Source organism: Lampetra fluviatilis, chromosome 1, assembly GCF_964198595.1.
Source record: "Lampetra fluviatilis chromosome 1, kcLamFluv1.1, whole genome shotgun sequence".
In the NCBI taxonomy this organism is placed as follows: domain Eukaryota; kingdom Metazoa; phylum Chordata; class Hyperoartia; order Petromyzontiformes; family Petromyzontidae; genus Lampetra; species Lampetra fluviatilis.
The window spans coordinates 9,585,238-9,609,905 of record NC_136275.1 but is presented as its reverse complement, the minus strand read 5'-3'; the positions used below and the strand labels follow the sequence as shown (position 1 = coordinate 9,609,905).

Genomic DNA, 24,668 nt, shown 5'->3' with positions numbered 1-24,668 from the left:
AAAGTCACGTAGAAGAGAAATAATAAAATAATAAAAATAAAACATAATAAAATACAATTCTCACAACGTTTCAGCCACAACGCAAGCAGCCGTCCTCAGGTGAAGAACAGAGAAAGACAGCGTCCGGACGCTTTCAGACAGCCCTGTTCTCCACCTGAGGACGGCTGCTTGCGTTGTGGCCAAAACGTCGTGAGAATTGTATTTTATTATGTTTAATTTGTATTATTGTATTATTTCCCTTCTACGTGACTTTACCGAAATAACCAAGAAGATGAATCCCTGCAGTCACGAAAGCTTTAAATCGAAACATCGATATGGCATTGTCTTTGAAACTGATTGGCCTACAACCATGACGTCACAAAGCGTACCTCGTCAATCAAAAGGCGGCCGTGATGGGGGGGGGCTGCTGCGCTGTGCGCCCTCCGCTCACTGTTGTCACGCCCCCACCCACTCCACCGTGTTGATGACGTAGTACGGCCTTGGTGGTGCGCGCGCCCGGCACGCCCCCCCCCTTCTCCCCAGGTAAGATGGCCGTGACGAGTCGCAGCTCGCGCGTGCTGGGGCCTTGCCAAAGGCTGCGCGGTGTTGATGACGTAGTGCGGCCTTGGCGGTGCGCGCGCTCGGCACGCCCCCCCCTCTCCCTAGGTAAGATGGCCGTGGCGAGTCGCAGCTCGCGCGTGCTGGGGCCCTGCCAAAGGCTGCGCCGTGTGGGCCTTGGCGGTCAGGTCGCTTCTTGAAGCATGTTGATAAGCTCCGTGGGCTTTACCTGGTAAGATTAACAAAAACGTGTATTAGTTTATATTCTTGGTTCTTTCGGTGAAGTCACGTAGAAGGGAAATAATCAAATAAAAAAGCAATAAAATGTTATTGTTAGATTTTTATTATTATTTTATTATTTCCCTTCTACGTGACTTTACCGAAATAACCAAGAATATTAATCGCTGCAGTCACGAAAGCTTTAAATCGAAATTTGTATTTAGTTTGTATGTGTGTGTGTTTATATTTAAGTGATTTATTTACACTGTTCATACTTTGCACCCCGATTGTGTTTTTGTTTGGTTTTAACGTTCTGACTTTTATAGCTCATCGGATACATTAATATTGTGATTTCATTACGAACGCGAGTGCGACACGACGCAGTACAGTGCTACAGCGCTGATACTATACACGTACAGACATTATTGCTGATCGATACACTGCTAGATGACGGCCTTCTCGTCGTGCGGGGTCGTCGTGGTTGTTTGACCGCCGTTTGAAGGCGGAGGAATGTGATATGGAAGCATTCGTGTACAATACGACAATGTTACTGTACTATTTGCTGCCCACGACGTATCTCCGTAGACTATAACAGCACTTGTGCATAGTGACAGCTGTGTAAAGAAGATCTTCATAGCTCATTGGATTCCTCCAGTCTAAATAAACATTCTGACTGGTTGCTTATTCCAGCACTATCCAGGATAAATATTGTAATGTACGACTTATCTTCCAAGAATTGAGATGGTGCGTATTTCGGGTGATCTGGTTATATGATTTTCGATTATACTACAGCACTACATCTAATGCAACAATACAAATACTATAAATTACGAACACGGTACGAATACAGCAATATTGATATGCATTGACAACACTCAATCATGATCCATTGATGTCGCCATCCCTCCTGGTGTTCTGATGTTTCCAGTTGGCTTTTTCTCATTTTGCGTTCTTCATAAAGTTATTTAATCACTACCTGGAGTGCATTTCCGACGGTTGTTACAACAAATCGGTTGCAGGCAGCTCCACTAAATGCAAGTTCGTTTTCCGCACGCTTTATGCACCTTAATGTACTACAATTCTACTTTTTGAATTCACTATTAGAAGATAAAGGCATCTGATGTTGGCTCGAATAGTCTCAATGGAATGGCCAACATTTAATGAAATGGTCATGTATAGATAGAGTGGTGATGGTCATGTGGCCATACATCAAGAAGGTTTGCAGCCCATCGTGTGAATTATTCAGCATTTTCTTCTTCTAACACCATCTAGGACACTAAAGATTGAAACTTTTTCCATGCAGGATCCTTCAGGAAAACTACGAACTGAGGGTTTGTTGGGTCGATAAAGAATAAAACTATGCTACTGAAATGAGACCTGTTGACAAGGTTGTGTTTTACCATTTTATTTAATTAGTTTATATGAAAAGTATTCCCTCGGTGGGCGCAATGGTTAATAATGTGCGTTTTTAAACGGAACTACGGTGTTTTATTGCACCGTTACAACCATCTAGAGCGGTGGTGGGGAACCTTTTTTCTGCCAAGGGCCATTTGGATATTTATAACATCATTCGCGGGCCATACAAAATTATCAACTTAAAAATTTGCCTGTTTTATTTGGTCAAACATTTAATTAACTTGCCACTAATGTAATGGCTGGAACTGCTTCTCTTTGGTGAGGCGTGTGATGTTAGCCGGTATTGATGATGTTGCTACTCGCAACTGCTTTTCCAGGTTTGCTCCTAGATTGATTGAATTTCGAGTCCCGCCTGCGGTTGCCTTGGCAGGGCCACACCAAATTATTTCGTGGGCCTTTCGTGCCCACCACTGATCTAGAGAAATGAAATTACGCTTGTTTGCAAGATTGGTATGTTTTATTGTTTACCCTCGTGGATTATACCTCATTTGAGTGCATTAAATATCTGCTAAACAATTGTGAAGATTCATGGTGAAATTGTATTTAAAAAAACACCGGGGATGTTTATTTGTGCATTGATGTTTCCATCAACAACTTCCAATCATGATGAGTTCATGCAAATGGAATATAAAAGTCTCGCAAAAGGCAACTCTGTGAAGTATTGTACAGTATTTGGGCAGCAAGTCAGGCCATCAATTCATAATTCACACACCCAGTGTTTACAAGTCGTTCGAGCGAAGTGGATTCAAAGTACAGTGGCGTATTCACTTACAACCAGTCGAGTGGGACGAATTATTGCCGAGCTGTATGCCCTGATATTAACCAAGTAGAGCCCATTGCCGTATACGCATATGTGGAGTGCAAGGAAGGTCTTGTCCTCATGGTCGCAGGCGAACAGATGCTTGAATTTAACTTTTATTGTGATATAGTGTATACCCACGTCTGGTTAATATTTCTAAAAAACTAGATTTAAAAGTCATGTCCTTCTTTGTGGAGATGCATTGAATAAATAGCATTTGATCAAACGAGTTTTTCTCACTGCAATGTACGACGCATTTGGATGAATTCGGGCGGTGGCATCTTAGTCACCTGTGTAGGTGGACACATTAATTACATACATTTCCACTCGCGTCATACAAGTTGTGCAAATAGTAACAATTCAACAAACGGAAAAAATAGGTCTCAAATATCACAACTGAACTTTAAATAAGAAATGAACATCAGACAAGCCATTGCTCATGAATGTTTAATGATACCCTACGTACTTTAAGAATTATTTGGTTCTTTCGAAGTCCTGTAGATAGAAAATAATCAAATGATAGTAATAAAAAAACTAAAACGTCAGTTTTTGGTTTATATTTTAAAAAGTATTGTAACTTTTTTAAAAATACAATTTTATTTGATTGCTTTCTATCTATGTGGCTTTACCGAAAGAACCAAAGAATATGAATCCATGCAGTCACGAAAGTTTGAAGTACAGTACACTTTAAGAAGTTGTGTGCTGTTAGCATTCATCAGCAAGCCGTCACTGGTTGTGCCCGAGTGCACGGTGCGTGATTGTTTTAGCCACACTAAGTCATCGTGCAGTATCACAGCGACGTCAACACTACCGCAATGAGACACTGCAGTGTTTCTGTTTCCTGTTCGGCGACAATCCAGGACTAGACCGTTACAACACCAGCTCATGAATAATATAATTGGCCTTGTAATACACCGGTTACATGAACATATCTAGCTCCGTGAAATCCCTTGCAAAAATTATTAGGATCTAGAAATCATCATAGCTAATGCCTTAAGTAAACAATAATAGTTGTGACTGCGCCTCGGCGTACAACGTTAAGTGGGGCTTAACTCCGGTGGCTTTCCACGAGCCATTGTTTTAACATCCATAATCCGATGATGGGGCCCAGTTTAAGATTAACTCTAAAACCCAATACGCCAGTGTTGTATGGCGCACAGTGATGTATTAGTCCCAGTAACATTAAGAACAGTAGTACAATGCTTGTAGTACTGTGTGGGGAGCAGTGGATGTAAGTATTGCCCACGAGTGCCATAGTTGTAGTACAGAGTTATATCTGATGAGTGCGTAACGCGAGCGTGCGTGCTCCGGTAGCGCAATTGTGTGCGGGCCAGCACAGCTCAATGTCTGCTGAACTTCGTTCGCACCGTGCGAGGCAATCGGACAGTTGTGTGTGGGCCAGCCCTGTGTAAGATGAGTGCTCAATGTCTGCTGAACTTCCTTCGCACCGTGCGAGGCAATCGGCGGTGCTGCGTGTGGGAGCGACTTCCATGCCGTCACCGCGTCGCGACTACAGTGGCGACTGTATTAAACAGCTGAGCGAGAATGAGCGTGCCGCGCGCTGTGATTGGCTGCCCGCCTCGCCCTCTCAGCCAATGGGAGCGCGCGATGCGGCCTCTCCCCCCTCTCACCCCCCCCAGCGGCTGCGAGGAGGTCGCGGCACCGCTGGGGAGTTGCGGGCAACGCTGCGGAGTTGCGCGTCCTCGGCTCTCGGCAACAGCTCCACCACCTTACGCACCCCTCGCCTCTTACATCCCCCACCCCCCCCCCCCTAGGCTCGACCTCTCCTCGCGGCCCCCGTGCTAATCTTTCCGGCCTCCCCGCGCCTGCAGGCCCGGCGACGACTTGTGTAAAGCGCATCGCCGCGTATCTGCTGTGACTCGACCACCACCTCGCCTGCCTACCCCTGGGGTCTCCTGGCGACGTCATCCTGACCTCCTCCTCTCTGACCTCCCTGCCTGGGTCGCATCGAGTCTCCTTGACCCCGTCTGGTCTGCCTTCCCAGGTTCCCCACTCGAGTGTGCAGACCCCCTCGACACTCCCCCTTGCCTGGGTTCCCACGCCGAACTCCGAACCGAGGCCGTGTACCACCGGGGTGTTCATTCCTTCAGCCCGCGGTGGTGAGGGAGTGGTGAAGGACTTGGGAGGAGGACTCGCTTGGATTCGGATAAAAAAAAAGTGACTGGGAGAAAGGACAAGGAGGAGAGAGAGAGCCATGGCAGAGGCTCCCCCGGTGGGTGAGGGCCTGAGTTCGGCGGCCGCGGTGCCGCTGCCCGAGGGGGTGGACGGGCTGGCGCAGAGCCTCCAGGGCGGAGGTGGCGCCACGTGGGACCCGAGCCAGAGCAAGGACTGGGACACTGAGCCCGCTTCTTCGGCCTGCCTGCTGCGGATCAAGAGGTGCGGGGGCGCACACGGGACTCGGGGGCACACCAACTGGGTGTACGGATTCACGTGATAAGGGGCCATCCATTTAGTACGTACGCAAAAATCTGTGAAAACTTGACCCCTCTCTACGCACGCGTACCTTTTTACACCCCCCCCCACCCACCTGCGTACGTACCCCTGACGCACCCCCCAGAATCCTATAGAACGGCCGATATTTAATCCACTCAGAAACGATCAAGGATTAATAATATTAACGTGTTTAAGCAAACAGACCACCGCCAGATTATCTAACTAACGTGAAGGCCAATGTAGATTTTATTATCGAGGCTTCACCCCCGCCCCCCGTTTCCTTCTGCGTACATTGTCAGTAGACCCCCCATACTCAAGCGTATGTATTTGGGTTAACCCCTCCCCTCCATGCGTACGCACTAAATGGATGGCCCCTAAGAGGCTGTATTTAGGCTCACTTGCTACTCAGGCTCACTGGACACATAGATCCAACAGAGTACACCGACTTACTGGGTAAACAGATCTACAAGGGACACAGACTTAATAAGCACTACACGGGCCCGTTGACATGGGCTCACTGGGTTCACAGACTTAATTGATACACATCCAGTGAGTACATCGAGTACAAGGGCTGTGTTCACCGACTCGGTGGGTTCACGGATTGATCAAGTACATGATTGAATACGCGAGCTCGTGAACACACCGGATCACTTTAGATGCGGTGAGCATGTGCTCCAGGCCAGGGTGGTCCTGCATGCACGTCGTGCCGTGCATTGTGCACCAATGTAGTGCATGCAGTGCATTGTAGGCGTGACTTTGTGATTAACAAACATCGATATAGAAGACACGACGGCAAGTAGATAATTGTTGTTTGATAGTTATCGCTTTGCGTGCGTTTTATATACGGGCTCTCCAGTTTCCTTCCACCCGAAAAACCACCCAATGAGGGAACCGACCGATATAATTAATCCCAAAGTTCAGGGGTGCGTTAAATAGACAGCACTCTAGAATGCGTCTGTTAAACGAGCCGCTCGCTAGCCCAGGGCACATCGTAAACAGGAGCTAACGGTCTGAGCAGCCACCTCGCTGAGATTCATGTGGTCGTATCAGATTGTTTTGCAGAGGGGAGGGGTGTCATTAATTACAATTTCCGTTTGAATTTTTCTATTTACATACTTAATATGTTAATGTGATCCCTCCAATCTGCTAGAGGCTGCTAGAGTCATAGCTTTGTAAAAAAATAAAAATATACCGTACACTTTATACGTGAATCACATCTAAACAATATATTGCATTGTTTGGGGTTAATTTATATTTTACCTAGTACATGTAAATAACTTAAAAGAAATATTAATTTAGAACCCTTTGCCTGTGCAATTTTATTTGCCATGTTATAAAGAGCTCCCCCCAACACCTTTTGAATAAGAGCTAACTTCCCCCTCATAGCACCATGGCAGAGGGCTCAGCCCATTGAACCATACCTCCAGTACCCTCCTGAAAATGCATATTGAGATGCAGTGTGAGACTGCTGAAAAATAACCAGCTTCGAAGCACAACTGTGCCTGGCCAACTGATCTCTCATGATTAAACAAACCGGGTTGAGTGGTAGAATCCATTAGTCATTTTGAGTTCCCGCTACATACCTATTATAATCACCCAGGAATGTCTGTCATTAACGCTCGTGATGTCACTTCACATCGACCAGCCCCCCTTGTTTATATTCATGAGCAGGTGACGTCCTCCAAATGGACACCCCCCCCACCTCTCATGAATAATCATGAGCAGTTTAATACGTAGGCTTTCGCGTCCAATATCATCCATAATAGAGGTTTTGGGTTAGATCACGTAAAGATATAAATGTTTCGTTAAACCCGCCACCACCCACCACAGCTAACTAGTAAGGGTTGTCACGTAAACAGAACATGCCAATTCGTTACCAATACAGCACACTCGTGTGTTGGAGAGCCAAGCCACGACATTTACAATCTGAGTATGACGTTTCGCCAGTAAGTACAACTAGCTTAATCAGATTTGTGGAGAAGTCTTACTATTTCGTTCCTTATATAGAGGCATTGATGTGTTGACCACGCTTCTGCGCTCTTGCACAATGTGAGGGGGGGGGATTACTGAGGCAACGTACATTATGCATGTGTATTATGCGAGCCCTTTGAACTTGTCCTTCCTGTCTTTTATGTTTATTAAAATAGCCCTACCAAAAGATGTATTACCGAAGCTATCAACAGAAGGTGTGTACAGGATTAACTGCACGAGTGGTAAATGTTAAGTTGGGAAAACAGGACGAATGATCAGCACGAGACTAAAATAACAGAAATATTCAATTCTCCCAAATACAACTGTCAGCAGTAGCAGAACACGCGTGCCAACAAGGGCACTCAATTGATTTTGATGTTGAAGTTTTGTGCAAAACTAGCTACTACTGGCCAAGACTAATTAGAGAATCTATCGAAATTATAATTACTGGCGAAACGTCGTACTCAGATTGTAAATGTTGTGGCTTGGCTCTCCAACACACCGGTGTGCTGTACTAGTAACGAATTGGCCACGTTCTGTTTACGTGACAACCCTTACTAGTTGGCTGTCAGGTGGTGGCGGGTTTTAACAACATATTTATATATTTATGCGATCTAACCAAAACTCTATTATTAATAATTATAAGGTGACGCCCTCCAAATGGACACCCCCCCATTCATAATAATTAGCGGCTGACGTCACTCCACATGGGGGGCCGAGGTGCCTCCTCCCCCCTCCTCGGCGTCAACTTACGACCCTCACTACAAAGACCAAAGTAAAAAGGACGTCATGATGAACAAGGGATTATAACCTTAAAATGAAATCGGTCTGTGTCACCCGCACCCTTATAAATTGCACACGCATTAATGCAATGAATATCACGTCGCGGTCTGCTTTTCGTTTGCAAGTTTCAGATTTACTGTAATACACCCGGCCTTGGACGGACAAAAGGCTAGTTTTCAACAATGAGTCTTTTAAAGTGCTATGTTAATGCTTGACAGTACTGTTTTTGAATGTCACAAAATGTGTCAACTACCCCACCCATTGATGTGGTGTGTTTTTCACCCATGACTAGACTAGTATCCAAGAGCCTTTTAGTTTGGTACAATGTGGTTGACTGCCTTTTGGAAGTGTGAGAATAGACGTGTGATCACGTAGTACATGAATACTGTCGTCATTAGAGATTTAGTGTACATTACCTAAACTCTTTAAAGAGGTTTTTCATCTTTTAAAACTAAAGATGTGTTAATATTTGTTAAACGAATTGAATATTGTTCTTTAATCATGGAAGGCTCACTTGTCAATTAATTTTTGAGATCCATGCATCAATGTTTGGTAAGTTATTTTGTATTCACATTACACATAGACCATCACCTTGAAGTGGTGAAAAAGTTAAATGAAAAGGATTGTTAACATAAGGAATGTTATAATTTGTTGGTGCGTCGGTCGTATCCTATTGCCAAGAAGCCATGTACTGTACGTCATTTGGTGATTCAGTTGTAGAGTGAGATGCTTGCAATCATAAAGTCGTGACTTCAAATTCCGGTTGGGAGTTGACTAAGCTCATTGTTTTGGGGATGTCAACTGCACGTGTCCTATTGGTAGACTCATCTCTGTCAGGAGATAGATGAGCATTGCCTCAATGCTTATTTGAGAAAGAAGTCACGTTGACTTGAAATAGTTAAGCTGATGTAAAAAAATCGTCTGCGGTCGCTGGATTGTGCAGCCAGTTATGTAATGCAAGCTGCTGCAGTTTTCCGTGTACTGCTCGATGAGTGGGCAGTGGGTGTAGCTGCGCCACCAGGTGGTTGGTGTTTTTGAGCGAGTGAATGTACTAAACTAGCGTTCGGTGTGTGCGATGTGTATGACTTTTAGGGACATAATGAGCATATACAAGGAGCCTCCTCCCGGAATGTTTGTGGTGCCCGACCCAGAAGACATGACTAAGGTAAAATATGGCCCTGGTTATAAGTGGTGCTGCTGATTAAAACGTATGTCCTTCTTTACTTTTTCTACCAATAAGGTGGTCTTTTTAAACAACTTGAATTTTAGAATAAGCATGTATTGTACAAAATGATAACAATGACCTGCAGTATGATATATTTAGTACAATTTACAGTACTACCCAGCATGTTTAGTCTCATTGATGCTTTTCAGTCAATCTTATCAACAGAAAAAACATTTTAAGGTATCCTTGGAAAAGTGGGCAGGGGGGGGGGTCTCTTCCAGTGGGCTGTCATCTGCTTCGAAAGTGATATTGACATTCCATTTATATTAACCGTGTAGTATGTTAAATTACACTTTTTTGTGCCATGGCGTTCCTTGGCACTGATGTCCTTGATGGGTAAGATATGTTTTGTTTTATGTTGGTTTACAGTGTGGAAACGTAATCCAGTCATTCAGTTGTATTTTTGTATCCAAACTGGGTGTGGTCTTACCAGGCCCTGGAGATCTCAAACAATTTAGACAATGAACCGTCTCAATATCAACAGCAGAGAATATTATTATTGCTGCAATGGCCCTATGGTTTATTACACATACAACTGTGTGTTTGTGTGTTGCAGATCCACGCGTTGATTACTGGGCCATTTGACACCCCTTACGAGGGTGGCTTTTTCCTTTTCCTGTTCCGCTGTCCACCCGACTACCCAATCAAACCCCCCCGTGTCAAGCTACTCACCACGGGCAGCAACACAGTGCGCTTTAACCCCAACTTCTACCGCAATGGCAAGGTCTGCCTGAGCATCCTCGGGTATGTTCTGCACAAGTAACGTTACTGTCCTCCAGACTTCAGAATGTTAAGCCTTGCATCATGTTACATTTATTCACTATTTTTTCTTATAGTAAAATAACTTGACGTGGTAATCTCATAACATGTGTTTGATGAATTGGTGGTGTCTGCCATTTGGGCTGGTTGTCTTGTATTTATGTTAATATTGCATTGACTTATAAACAAAAAGAGGACAATTTGGTTTGAGGCCTAGTTCATGCAAAATATTCTGATTCTGACATAATTTGGATTAACATAACACAGCTCGGATTTTTGTCTGGGTTAAGACATTGTCCACAGCTAACACACCGCCAATTTTACAAAGTACTTTTGGAGGAATAAACTGAGACCGATTACCTGGTTTCCTCATTCATGTTGGCTGTGTGAAACTCTACACTGGGCACTTTTGTATACTCACTGCGTGTAATAATTATTCTGTTGCTGTGCATTTTACATGTGATGTAGCAATCACAAGGTACATATGTTAATTACTATTGGTGTGCGATCTAATGCTTAGGACGTGGTCGGGTCCTGCATGGAGCCCAGCCCAGAGCATCTCATCTGTTCTGATCTCAATACAGTCGCTTATGACAGAAAACCCATACCACAACGAGCCAGGCTTTGAACAGGTGCGTGGAAACATGCATGAGACGAAGGGATATACAAAGCATTTCATGGGGGTTTAACGTGGTACGTGGGTGAAGACATTTTGTAAAATTGATTTTAGTGTTACACGGGATGTCAGGTCGAGTGTTAGCGCATCGTCGTTAGTGCTCTGCGCTATGAACCCAGCAAACCGAGTTAGATTCCCGGCCACAGCTAACATCAGTGGCAAGTGGTATCTTAATACGTATTGGTTACAGCAAGCAGACTGTAGTGATTATATTATTTTAAATTTCACCACTAGTAACTAGCCCTCGACCCCCTTAAACTCACAGACCACCATATTGAAATATGGTGAAACAACCTTCATGACCAAAACACTTGAGGCCTTTATCAAGCAATCAACAACAAAGGGATTTAAATTCAAAGGGCAAAATGTATTTAAAGATGATGTGATGCTGTTTGTGTAGGAACGGCACTCGGGAGATAGCAAGCGCTACAATGAGTGCATCCAGCACGAGACTATTCGTGTGGCTGTGTGTGACATGTTGGAGGGAAGATGTCTTTGTCCCGATGCCTTACGGTAAGGTGTAAGCTGTCGATTGTCAATAAAAAAAAATTCCTATAAAGCTTTAATGCTTGTACAATATTTTACAGTGTCTGAAATATCTCACTATGATAGCCCATCTCGATGGAAACATTTTTAAAAGCTACTGCAAGAGAAAATTATTTGAAAAGTTACAACTCAGGCTTGCATACAATCACTAATCTTTTTGTGCTGTCAATGGATCACTGGAGAAATACTAGCTTGCGCACTAAGCCTTTCCAGTATACAATGCTGAGAATGAACCATAAATGTAATTTAAGAGTACATATCCATACATTTTCCATGCAGAACATGTATTTACGTGTAATGATTAGACTTGGTACGGTTAAATGATTATATATATACACCATTTGTATACATATTTAATATTTTTTTTTCTTCAGAAGTGTCATGGAAAAGTCTTTTCTTGAGTACTATGAATTTTATGAAACCGTGTGCAAAGAAAAGGTGCATACGCAAGGCCAGGCAATGCAGGTAAAGCAATTGTCATTATTTTTTACATTGATAAATGTAGTAATGCAGCTTTGTATTTACAAGTGGGGATCTAATGATGTGTGAATATTGATATCCGATCAATGTTACCAGTTTTCATGGTATTAATACTGACACATGTTTGCCCAGTGTTAAATGTCAGAATTCTTCTAAGATGTTAAAGACATGTTAACATCTTGCATGATTTTAATAGTATGGCGAGTGGAGTGCAGGACTAAGGTTAAAAAAGTAGTTTACTTTGAATACACAAACTGAAAAATATAAATGTTCACGACAAAGTTAGTGGTGTATTACACAATATATACAGCTCAATTTCCAATATGCTTTGTAAATGCTCAATATGCATGTGTATCTGAAAACCGGTGTCTGTAAAGTAGTGGGTCTTTGGGCACAATGGAAATTGAGCTGTATAAATAACTGCCCACTCCTATTTAATTCCCTCCCTTTCGTTCCCTATATTTAAGCTTACTAGTGGTGAAATTTAAAATAATATAATCACTACAGTCTGCTTGCTGTAACCAATACATATGAAAAGACGTGTGTGCCTGAAGTTGCTGTCGTGTTGCATTTCTGTTATAAGGAATTGAAGTTGAAGCCTGGAACTGATATTTTGCTCTCAATCTGTTATCACGGTTGCTGCCCTGAATTTGCACAGGATCCTTTTGGGGAGAAGCGTGGCCACTTTGACTACCAGGGCTTGCTGGTCCGCCTCCAGGCAGTGCGGCAGCGGCTGCACATCCGGCTGGAAGAAAAGCTTTCCGATCCCGACTCGGATTCCAGCACGAGCAGCGCGGGCACAGAGAGCGAAGCTCGCAGTGCGTCCTAGCCTGGGGCTTTGGGCCGCACTCGCCACCTGCTTCACAGGCACTTCCCCGCACCTCGAGGGTTTTTAGCTTGAAAAGCAAGGACTGGAAAACTACCGACGCTGGGCAAAGACATCTGTGATTAAAAAAGGAAAAGCATGATTTAATATAGTTTCATTATTGTTAACCTGCATTGTTGGCTTTGAAAATCGAAACTCTGGACATGTGTTAGTGTGTGCCCAGAGCAGTTGCTTTGGGACAAGTCGCGCACTGAACCAACTGCATTCCCAACTCAAGCAGCACTGAAGCTCCTACCATTCAACTCGCCGCACATTCTATTTTGGTGTTGGCATATTAAATATGCATCTCTTTACCAATCTCGCAATAAGTGCAGAAATGTTGAGGTCGGGTCCACCAATTTTAAATGTAATAGAAAATTACGTCCTACATGGAGTGTCCTGCTATGAATGTAACCTACATTATTTAATGACAATTAGATGTAATGTTTTAGCGGTACCAACAGCAAGACATGCACTAGACTTACCCTGTGTTAATGCACATACCAAGTTTGCAAGTAATCCTGTACAGCTTGGAAAGGAGCTTTAAAGGGGAAAAGTCAATGATGTCAATCACTGAAGCAGCTTGCTCACTCTTGAAACCACTCTACATTTACACAAGGGAGCAGCCCCATGAAGACGCCTATAATTACTGGCACTGCATACTTTTTTCTTAAGACAAAACCATAGCTTGGGTGTTGTACAAACTACAAGGTGCACTTGCAACTATTGTGGACGTTGGTTAAAATTATAATTTAAATGGTCTGTATATGTCATATTTCTTTTAGACCATAGACCACATCAATTTTATTCGTATGCAAGTCAAAGTAAACCGCTGGTAATTGTCGCACGTGTGAACACTGCTTATAAGTTGTTCATCAATTGGTGACTGAGAATTTTGGAAATTGCTGACATCTGCAGTGATCTGGTAATTTCTCCAGGTGTTTTCAGTTGCACTGATGGTAATGATTAAAATTCCTGTATTCATTGGCTTGTGCAATGCTGTAAAGTTTTGCAGAGCAAGCTTGTACAGCTGAGAGGAAGGTCAATGCAAATATTGTAAATATTGTATTTCTTGTTTAGTCTTGAAAACCACAAATTATGAACCAAATGTATGCATGTTTCAAACCTTTGCAGCTCCCTTAAATGCAAGTTTAAGAAATGGAGACTGGCTTCCTGATTATTTTTCTTGTGTGTAATTTTCTAATGGCAAAACATTTAGAACTGCTTCATGTGCAAATTCCACTCAGTTAACATGCAATTTTCACAAATCAATGTCATGGGCTGTTACTATAAAAGATTTGCAGTTTGTAAGAATAGTTTTTTACAGTATTGTTCGTAATGGAAAATGATCAGCGTTTTGAAGGAATGTAATTGTTTCCCCCCTCAAATACACGTGGATACATTTAGGGTGATCATTTTAAGTACTCTTGCGAATTTACACGATCACACCCAAGAACCTCTTATGGATAAAAATAAAGAGAAGCTTAAATGCTCTTTAAGTGGCAGCTTTCCCAGATTCTAAATGATAGTAAAATGTATTATCAATGGAAGCATCGGGCCACGTGTTTCCTAAACCTTAATTTTCACTTATTCCTGGATCCACAATAATGGAAATATATTATGGTGCATGCGTGTTGGGTGGGAGCTGCATGGGCAGGACCAGAGGTAAAAACATTGGCTTTAAAAAGTTTACTGTGCAGTTGAATTTTGGAATTCACATTTAAGGTTTAGTGGAAATGTCAATAAAGCTGTCCAATGCAAAAATGTACAAAACCCTTTACGAACTGGTACAGACAATCCCCCTACACTAAGCAATAAACATGTCAGGTAGCTCTTATTTGGTAACCACATTTGGACACTTGTCAACACAAAGCCTGACTGCTGTGAAATAATTCTACAGGAACGATCAAGTTTAATGTTAACAAATGAGTGTTGTATCTTCAGGATTACATAAACAGAGCTTTAAAACAGACCATAGCAGGGAACTTAACAGCAAGATGTGTAATCATACATTGGTCATTATGACCCAGCCTTTATCCAGCAGTTAAGGAGACAGCTGACTAAAAAAACAATCCTCCATGAACTTGGGAGTGTAAAATTAAAAAGTGTTCTCCGTGAAATACAAAGCCCATGTCAACATGATATACATTTGGAGATAACAGCTGCCTTTATTCACTCACAGTTCCATAAAGGACACATTTGCAAGAATGCACTGCGCTACGAGCTGGCTTCATCGGGACTGATGTCCTGGCTGTACAGGTCGGTGAAGAGAGCAGGGAACCAGTACTGCGCTCCCCCGAGTGCCTGCTGGTCTATCCAGGCCAGTCCTTCCCTCAGCAAGTGAGCCTGCAACATTTGATGTTCGGTTAGCACAAGAACACAATGTTTATGAGCTGTGGAAAAACCCAAAAAATTACAGTGTAGATGCTGACAATGGTGAACGTTCAGCCAACAGTCCTTGAAGCAAGTGACCCTTGCCAATATATATTTTTTGTTTATAAATTACAATGAAACAGCATTAGCACTGCTACCTTTTAAATTAAACTCGTATGAACAAAAGGCAGGCACTTACCAACACGTGGTTTGTACGCTCCGTTTCCCACTTCAGAGAAGATTTTATTTCCTCAACGCTCGCATAGCCCTTTTTCTGTTATTCGGGTAAAAGCAAAAACAGACATTAACTTGAGCAAAAAAAATAACAATCAGGGCACTCGTTGTGCTACATGTGTGCTGACCTCAGCGATTTGGAGCACTGTGGTGTGGTCCATGTTGAGCTCAGCAGGAACAGACTGCACCAGGTAGGTTCCACCCATGGGGATCATGCAGAAGCCATTGCCCAGCACCTTGAGCTTTTTTATGGCTCGGATTAGGTCATCTCTGTAAACATTGGCATGGGAAGTAGAATAAAGCTACAACAAGAAAGTCTCAAAGGGTAAAATTCAGATTTTCATACAATATTTAATTCGTTTCATTTACTTAACCAGGAATGAAATAAGTTGGTGAGATATACAAAACTGAAAGCTTTATATTAAAATATATAATTTTATTCTATGCAAAGACACATATGCTTGACTTTTGCAAATTTCTTGCTTGCGATGCCTAATTTGTATTTAAAATGCAACAGTAAAATGTGAGGGTTACAGCAAGTACTCTTTAACAGCAGCAAATGCATGTCTTTAGATGGGTGTGCTGTCGGGCCATTGGTCATTGAGAGGGGTTTGAGCACTCACTGACTAAGCTCCTGGCCGTACTTGCCCCTGCTCTTCAGCACATGATTGTGTAGCTCCTCCAGCATCATCAGCCCTAGGAAAACAACCATTTACATTTTAAGTTAAGTTTTGTTCATGTTTTATTCATAAGTTAAATGATACACTGGCCAGAGCTGGAGCCAAAACAGAACAGTAATATATATTTAATGAGCCATTGGTCAAATTAAAGCTTATGTATGAACGAAGAAGGATCAGAATGGGACATTCGATGGGAGAGCAAAGAAAGTTGCAGTACAGAATATAACTGAAGAAAAATTACCAATCCGCTACCAAACTCAAAACTGGCAATACAACATTTTACTCCAATAACACTAAACAGTAGACAGTTAAACATGATAAACCCAGTACATCAAATACTAACCCCTGGCCAACCTTTCTTAGACTACAGGCTCTTCCGATAATCACCTCGGCAATCACACACTTGATTAATCTTTCATTTTCCACTGGAAAGATTCCAAGCACATCTATAGAATCAAACTAACCACTTCTAATTAAACCATCACTAGCCATCAATGACTCGAACAGCTCCAGATCCATAACTCATTTACCCATCATATTGAACAAATACTGGAAAAACTTTTCTCTAAACAGCTTTTCCATCAAAACAATGCTAATAACCTAAATCCGAACCAATCAGGTTTTCACACCAACTATCACATCCCTTATGTGGTGGCGGTTCTGGAAAGGAAGGTGGTGGCGGCGATTAGAAAACGGTGGTGGGGAAATTAATTTAAGAATTATGAATGTGCTTTTAAATTGATTTTTTTTAATGGAATTTATGCTTTCTAAAAATGGTGTTGAATTATTGTGTTCCATGTAATGGAACCTTGAACAGCAGTGCTATGTAAGAGCACTGCTGTCCAAGGTGGATGTTATGTTGTTTACGCTTGTTTACCCAGAGCCTCACTGCCTCTCATTACACTTAACAGGAGGGTCCTGACAAGTTTTTTCAGAAGGGTGCCCATGATTGCGATGTAGACTCAAAAGGAGTAATTTTCAGCAAATCTTTCAAATGGAACAAATATGGACCATGATGCCAGCACACAATGGCTTACTCTTGTGAATCACTTCATGGGATCTTTAACGTTTATTGTGAAGCAGATGATGCATAATGTATGGTTAACGTACCTGCAGTATTAATCAGGGCGAATGTTGAAATAGAACTGAGAACCTCTGCAACATGCGGTGAATGCACTACCAGTGGGCTATATCACCGCCTAAAAGTATAACGCAGTGTTCCGGTAAAATTGAACAGAGGCAGAGTAAGGTTGACTAGAGATTACAGTATCCAGATAATGCAGTGATAGGAGATATTTGTAAAGTTTTTGAAAATAAACATGGAGAATCATCCGATATTGTTCGTGCACCAACCCCAACACCCAATGCACTGCACAGTACCGTATTTTCCTGCATATAACCCGCGGGGTTTCCCACTTTTTACAAACAAAACAAGACCCTGCGGGGTATATGGAGGTGTGGGGTACATGGAGGTGCGGGCAATCCCAAAAGTATTTTACACGTGTGACATGTCATAACTCGTTTAATGTTTTAATGGTAATACTATCTACACTATGCAACACTTACCTTTGACTAAATCACTGCTGAATAAACCACTCACACTAAAATTGCACGTGTTATTATGTTTTAAATTATTCGATTTGTTTGTACAATGAAACGACAATGTTTGAAGTGGGTGCACTTTGTTTACCGTAATACTTTCAGTGGTTGTAGGAGAGTGCGAAAGTTTCAGCTGAGGGCCTTAACAAGCCTCTACCAGACACGGAATCATAATTGCTGAGTCCCTTAGGCCGCTGCTATTAGCTGAGCACTATACAGTCGCGACCATGAGCTTTGTTTCAAACTTCCAATGGCTTTGTTGCCAGGAGGAAATGGCGTTACCGTAGTGCCGCTATTGTCTGCGCAGTGCGCAATCTACCAGTGCTAAAACTGTACAGGGGTAACTACCGGTCCAGTAGCTGTAATATGATGAGGTCGAATGCTGGTAAGCCTAACAGTACGCTTACTTACTTATCTACCAGTTATGTGTTACTTATTTATTGGATATTTACTTTTTTTACTTATTTACTGTTTTAAGTTCACTCGTTTCCGGTTAGTTTGTTTTCTTTGTGCACGTTATGATTTTAATATGAACAATTGATAGTGAAATGTATTACAAATGTAAACTTTGTATTAATATGATGGAATTAAGCTGCGGTAACGATGTTAAAGATATGAATGCATGCGGGGTATATGGAGGTGCGGGCTATCTGAAGTTTGTTTTACACAAAACGCTATTTTGTGGGGTATATGCGTCTGCGGGTTATATTCATATACGGGCTATATGCAGGAAAATACGGTAAATTTAAATTGGTTTATAGAAATGTGTGACAATTAACATAAGGGCTAAATTATTTTTTTTATGTTTTCTAAAGTTGCAGTGTTAACTCTTCGGGAAGAAAAATGGCAGGATTTTGTGCAGAGCTGAATATGAAGCTAATATTCGGTGGACCCCTGTTGTACAAATGCTTAAGGCTATGTGTTAAAGTGCTAGTCGTAAATGCTTCCCAATATTTAACTGGGAAGACTCACCTCCATTTCGGTGACGAAGGGCAAGGCAGACCTCCACGATCTGCACACCCAGCTCATAGTAAAAATCTCCCACTCCGAGCATCTCCGACCAGAACCCCTTCCCAGCTGCAGATGATAAGGCACATTTGTTATTCGTGCATGCAGAAATGTGGCCACTCATGTTATGATGCATGGAAACACATGAGCACATTAAGTCCACAGTGAATTACAAAGTTAACATGTGGCACAGGCAAGTAATCTTTTTATGTTTTTACCCATAATGTTCCACAAGAAAGCATTATTTTGTACACAATATTGATTTTTACGTTGAACAAGGCCACAATTTAAAGTGCTCAAGTCAATACTATCTGGTAACCCAACAGTATTTACTACTATAATGAGCCAAGAATGTCTGTGTCCCGCGAGCGACGTCACTCCACGTCGGCCAGCCCCCGTCATTAATACTCATGAGCAGGTGACGTCCTCCACATGGACCCCCCCCATTAATAATCATGAGCGGGTGACGTCACTCCACATGTAGCACCCCCCCCCCTCAATAATTATATAATCATAAGCAGGTGACGTTACTCCAAATGGACACCCCCCCATTAATATTAATTAGCGGGTGACGTCACTCCACATGGGGGGGCGAGGCGCCTCCTCCCCCCTCCTCAGTGTCAACTTACAACCCTCACTACAAAGGCAGAACCCTCACGTCACGCGATCTCCGTAACGTTATTGAGACATAGAAGTAAAAAGGACGTCATGATGAACAAGGGATTATAACCTTCAAATTAAATAAGTCTGTGTCACCGTGCCCTTACAAATTGCACACGCATTAATGCAATGAATATCACGTCGTGGTCTGCTTTTCGCTTGCAAGTTTCAGATTTACAGAAATACACCCGTCCTTGGACGGGCAAAAGGCTAGTGTGTTTAATAAGCACTACGATGATTATGAAACCTAGAAGATCAAACCGGTTTAATGTTTACTTGCTTAAATAAATGTGGCTGGGTAATATTATTCATGTGGAGGAAACAATGGATTTCTCCTTATAAAAATAAATAGATGTTCTTCATTGGCCATACAAAATCCAAGCGCATGTGATGGTATGACTGTGGGTACGAACATGCAAGAGGATCAACGCCAATGGTGGCACACATGTCCTGGAACTGCACTCTGAATTGTGGGTTGCGGCGGATCTCCTGCTTATGTTTGCTGGCAAACTCCTCCAGGTTGGTCCTAAAAGTCTCCAGCTGCTTGGACATCTGATGGGAAAGCCACACATTTGCAATGGTAAGATGAATTTTTTTACACATTTACATGACAACAACCTTATTTACACAGTTGCACATTATTTTTTGGTGGACAGTACAACATCACATACCCAACTTGTTAGGGACTGAGGTGTAGCCATATGTTTGAAAAGTTGGATGTGTGAACAATTAGGGGAAATAAGTTAAACCATATACAATTACTACATTGGGTGTGCAAAGTTAAGTGGAAAGTTAATTGGTCAGTGGGGATAAGTGACAGTATATTTTACTTTATTACAATGAAACATAATATTTGTTATATGTGTAGACATTTATAATAAAGTAATAGTTAATATTGGAATATGAAATGAAAGATGAAACCTGTGAGAGCTGATCTTCGGCCATGACATTCCCCCTTTCCTTATATCTTGCCTGTAGAGAACATAAATTGATGCTTTTATTGCATTTTTATACATTCACCTTACATATCACAAGAAATGAGTGACTTGTCTTAATTGCACTTACCATGATAAATATATTACACAAAACATGTTGTGACATATACCAAATAACATGCACTAAGCACAATGCAGTGATATGTCACCTATATTACACGCATTATTTTAACTCACTGTTGTTGTTGTCATTGTATCCTCAAATATTGTAACTCAATTTTAACCCACTTCCCAATGTGGTATCGACTGCAAACGTGGTATACTTATGTCATACTGATGACAATACTATATTCTATCATAAAAAAAATATATTTTTAAACATTATTTTTTACATGTTATGTTTCGGCTTGGGTCTAATTGTCCACGCTCAACTGACGTTGGCTGTAAATCACCACGGTCCCTTACGTTATGGCAAGCTTCGGGGCCACTTCCTGGAGTCGTGGAGTTCTGCTATTACTAGTACATTTCATAAAAGCGTGTTTAAAAAAAAAGTTTTTTAAATATTACTTATTTAACCTCACGTTACCACTTTAATGTGATAAACTCTACACTTAAAAGGAAACTTTTAATGTTTAATATGCATTTGCTGTGAGCAGTGGGCAGCCTAAACACATCACCTCAGCCAGCTTTTTCTTGGCAATGGCTCCAGCTCCAACTCCTCTCCGATGCATTGTCACTGGTCAATGTCTGCACAAAGCACACACCATCAGCATGCAATTTCAAATGATTTCCATCAGAGGCGGGCCGTCAGGGCCAGTAAGGCCTTCTCTGCTGGCCTAGAGATTGTCAGAATCAGAAAATAATGTTTATTATTTCATATATATTTTCATTAATGCTATATGCATTTTACAAAGTTCGTTCCCATTATTTTATTAAGGTGATTTCATTGCTACTCTCTCCCTCAGTTGTGCTGCTTTCAGTGCAGCTAATACATTAGAGCTTTTATTCAATCAGATTTTCCACCTATGCTGTCTCCGCCTCTCCAGGTGAAAAATCTACACCGAGGCCTTCAGAATGTCGAGTTAATCCCCTCTCTGCTGTTGAAGCAAATGGGGACGATGTTGTTGTCATATTCTTTAACCAATCACATTTCGAGTTTGCCATGTTGGGCGTATTCTTTGACACGCCGGAGCCTTCTAGCTGGCCTTGCGCCGACGTTAGCATTATCGTGTGGCTTGATTGGAGGGCCAATTAGCTAACTGAAGTAAAACTAGCTAGCACGTAACGTAGCATCATCTAACATTTATTTAAACTTTCTTTCGTGACGTTTAGATTTTTTAATGTAGTGCTTTCGATTTTTTTTGTGGGGAAGCCTGTTGAATCCTGATTGTGTTATTTGTGTTTTACGGCATTTTTGCTTGCTTGGTGGTCGTACAACTAAATGTGACTAGTTTTGAGTTTGTTCTTGTTTCTTTGGTAATGACATTTATTTGGGCAATGTGATGTCAATTTGTGATGCAGCATCCTGTCATCCTGCATAATAGTGGTACATCCTTGATGGTTTCAGTAACCATGTATTCATGTCTCTGCAATTAATGTATTGTAACTCTCATAGGTGTTGAGCCTCGTGTTAAATCACTTTATTCCACTCGATAAAGGTTACTGTCACGGTGAATATGGGGTGGATACGTCGAATGGCAATAGCCTATAGCCCTAGTGTCATGGTGAGGTTATTCGAAGGCGGTTTAATTGCGGGAGGATAGCACTGAAGGCCTCGGTGTAAAATACACGTCCCGTCACTGATTTCCATGCATCACCAATGCCATAAAGGCATATGAGGCAGAGTGCGGACGTCACATAAAATCTGAATGCCACATGTATGTTAAATCAAAACCAAACTGGAATAATCATCATCCGTGATCTATAAACTGCTGGATGAAGGCCCTCCTCCCCCTGTGCCGATCCATCATGGTCCTGCAAAGCCACAATCCAATGCCTTGCTGGGCATGAGCCAGAGACGTCATCACTCTCTCCCCGTTGGTCTTAGGTCTAATTTCAGCCTGCAAGGAGGGACATGAAGATACGTAACGCACATTTTTTTAAAAGGATGCAAGAACATGGACATAGAAAAGCTCAAACGGAGACAAATGCCATTATCTCGATCTTTCTTAACATCCTCAGATTGCCAAGGATGTCTGTCCTCAACATATTAAATACAGGAAGTCATCACAGGCTGGCTACAGTACAGTATATGCAAGTTACACTTCAACATTGCCAGTCTTAACGTCACGAATACCACCACCACCACTTACAAGGATCCCCCGTGTAGTCCTGACTATTGGGGGAAGTGCTGTTAGTGAGTAGCAGCGCCTATGAAAACCCACGAACACCACCATCACACTCACCTCCAGTACTCACATCATCACCACCATCATCATCATCACTAATACGAGTACATCACCACTTACATTCCCACTCGCTCCACCACTACCATCAGCACTCACATACAATGCTAACATTACCACCACTTTACGTCACCAATAACATCACCACTCGCTCCATCACTAGCAATACCAATCACCACCACTATGACCACTCAGCTCCACCACCAAAACCAACGCCTGGCCACCATTACCAAATACAAAGATCCCCCGTATAGCCTTGGCAGACTGTAGGAGCAAGTGCTGTTAGAGAGCACCTATGAAGGCCGGCACGGCACACGAGGGGTTAGGGTGGCCATCACCACGCTACCAACACCACCTTCACCACACCCCATCGCCACAACCCCATCACCACACCCCCATCGCCACACCACCAACACCACCTTCACCACACCCCCATCGCCACACCACCATCACCACCATCACCACACTACCATCACCACCATCACCACACTACCATCACCACCATCACCACACCACCATCACCACATTACCATCACCACCATCACCACACCCCCATCACCACACTACCCACACCACCAACACCACCATCGCCACACCACCAACACCACCATCGCCACACCACCAACACCACCATCGCCACACCACCAACACCACCATCGCCACACCACCAACACCACCATCGCCACACCACCAACACCACCATCGCCACACCACCAACACCACCATCGCCACACCACCAACACCACCATCGCCACACCACCAACACCACCATCGCCACACCACCAACACCACCATCGCCACACCACCAACACCACCATCGCCACACCACCATCGCCACACCACCATCGCCACACCACCATCGCCACACCACCATCGCCACACCACCATCGCCACACCACCATCGCCACACCACCATCGCCACACCACCATCGCCACACCACCATCGCCACACCACCATCGCCACACCACCATCGCCACACCACCATCGCCACCACTCACCCCACAACCCCTGAGTGCGTGCTTCCTCACTCCTCCTGTCTCCGTGGTGTTCTCCCTGCGTCCACTCGTGGACATGAACGAAGCTGGCGAGGGACGCGACGGTAGACGGTGGTTGTGGTGATGGTGGTGGTTGTTGTTGTTGTTGTTTATATTTGGGATCCTGCTCACTTTGGATTTTGACCGGGCCCGGCCACAACCACGAAGGGCAGCAACTCGAGAAGCAGTCGTAGAATCGATACAAAGAAATCGTTTCCAGAGTCGGTGTCAATGACAATGCAGTACAGGTACTTCGATAATAATGAATGTGGGATTATTATTTTACTTTCCGAGTTTTTGTTTCTTCAAACGTTAAGCAAATACATATTACGTTCGAACAACCGATCGGAACGAGCCATGAGACTCAATGTTTATATTTTTGAATCGCGTTTATAACCAAGGAGTTGGTGACAATACCATCCCACGACGGGGATGCATCGTCAATGTTTTATTAAATGTCTATTTGTTTGTGTTTTTCCCTTGTGACGGTGACTTTGTCGGGTGAACGTTGTGAATTATAAGGGGCACGGGGTGACCCAAAAGGGTCTGGATTTTGGTTTGAAAGCTGTCCCATTATCCCATTCCGCACGACAGCAGTTTGCACAATTCTGGACGAGTGCACTTTGTCACCTTTTCTATCGCTCTTGGTAGAGATACATTCGTTTTTATCTTAAAAATACATCTTTTAATGCTTTTTTTCTGGAAGACTTTGCAGTTTTTTCCTGGAATTTTTCTGTTTACGCAGTCACTTTAATATGCTTTCTTTCTCACGTTTTTTGTTTGTTGCGGTTGCACCCGATTCAAAAGCCGAATAACTCACGGGGCTATACCAATTCATCGAATTCATCCCGAATCGTCGTGCGATGCCCTCCCGAATCGAAGCCCCCAAACGCCGCCGCCGAAGCGGGGGGCGGGGCGCTGTAATTTGCCACTTCCGCGCTCACGCCGAGCTGCCGGCCAATCACGAGCGGCCGTCCTCGTTGAGTGCGAGGGAGCCAATCGGTGCGCG

The 24,668-nt window shown here is 43.0% G+C and overlaps 2 protein-coding genes across 4 annotated transcripts; one reads left to right on the top strand and one right to left on the bottom strand.

Annotated features, from left to right (window-relative positions):
* The first annotated feature begins 653 nt into the window (after positions 1-653).
* On the top strand, positions 654-14,099 carry UBE2Z (ubiquitin conjugating enzyme E2 Z). Of its 2 annotated transcripts, none has more exons than XM_078855504.1 (8): positions 654-769; positions 4,977-5,368; positions 9,272-9,344; positions 9,961-10,148; positions 10,684-10,795; positions 11,240-11,352; positions 11,760-11,850; positions 12,524-14,099. In XM_078855504.1, the coding sequence occupies exons 2-8, from the start codon at positions 5,187-5,189 to the stop codon at positions 12,692-12,694; spliced, it is 930 nt and encodes a 309-aa protein (XP_078711630.1). In that variant the 5' UTR covers positions 654-769; positions 4,977-5,186; the 3' UTR covers positions 12,695-14,099. The 2 variants fall into 2 exon arrangements, with proteins under 2 accessions (XP_078711630.1, XP_078711639.1); XM_078855513.1 differs by having other exon boundaries at positions 4,747-5,368.
* A 557-nt stretch (positions 14,100-14,656) lies between these two features.
* On the bottom strand, positions 14,657-23,861 carry SNF8 (SNF8 subunit of ESCRT-II). 2 transcript variants are annotated; one of them, XM_078855532.1, is made up of 9 exons: positions 23,654-23,861; positions 20,897-20,966; positions 20,206-20,256; positions 19,698-19,836; positions 18,589-18,693; positions 15,961-16,033; positions 15,466-15,607; positions 15,303-15,377; positions 14,657-15,076 (listed from the first exon to the last, which is right to left on the bottom strand). In XM_078855532.1, the coding sequence occupies exons 2-9, from the start codon at positions 20,948-20,950 to the stop codon at positions 14,948-14,950; spliced, it is 768 nt and encodes a 255-aa protein (XP_078711658.1). In that variant the 5' UTR covers positions 20,951-20,966; positions 23,654-23,861; the 3' UTR covers positions 14,657-14,947. The 2 variants fall into 2 exon arrangements, with proteins under 2 accessions (XP_078711658.1, XP_078711651.1); XM_078855525.1 differs by having other exon boundaries at positions 14,662-15,076; positions 23,624-23,861.
* Between the last annotated feature and the right edge of the window lie 807 nt (positions 23,862-24,668).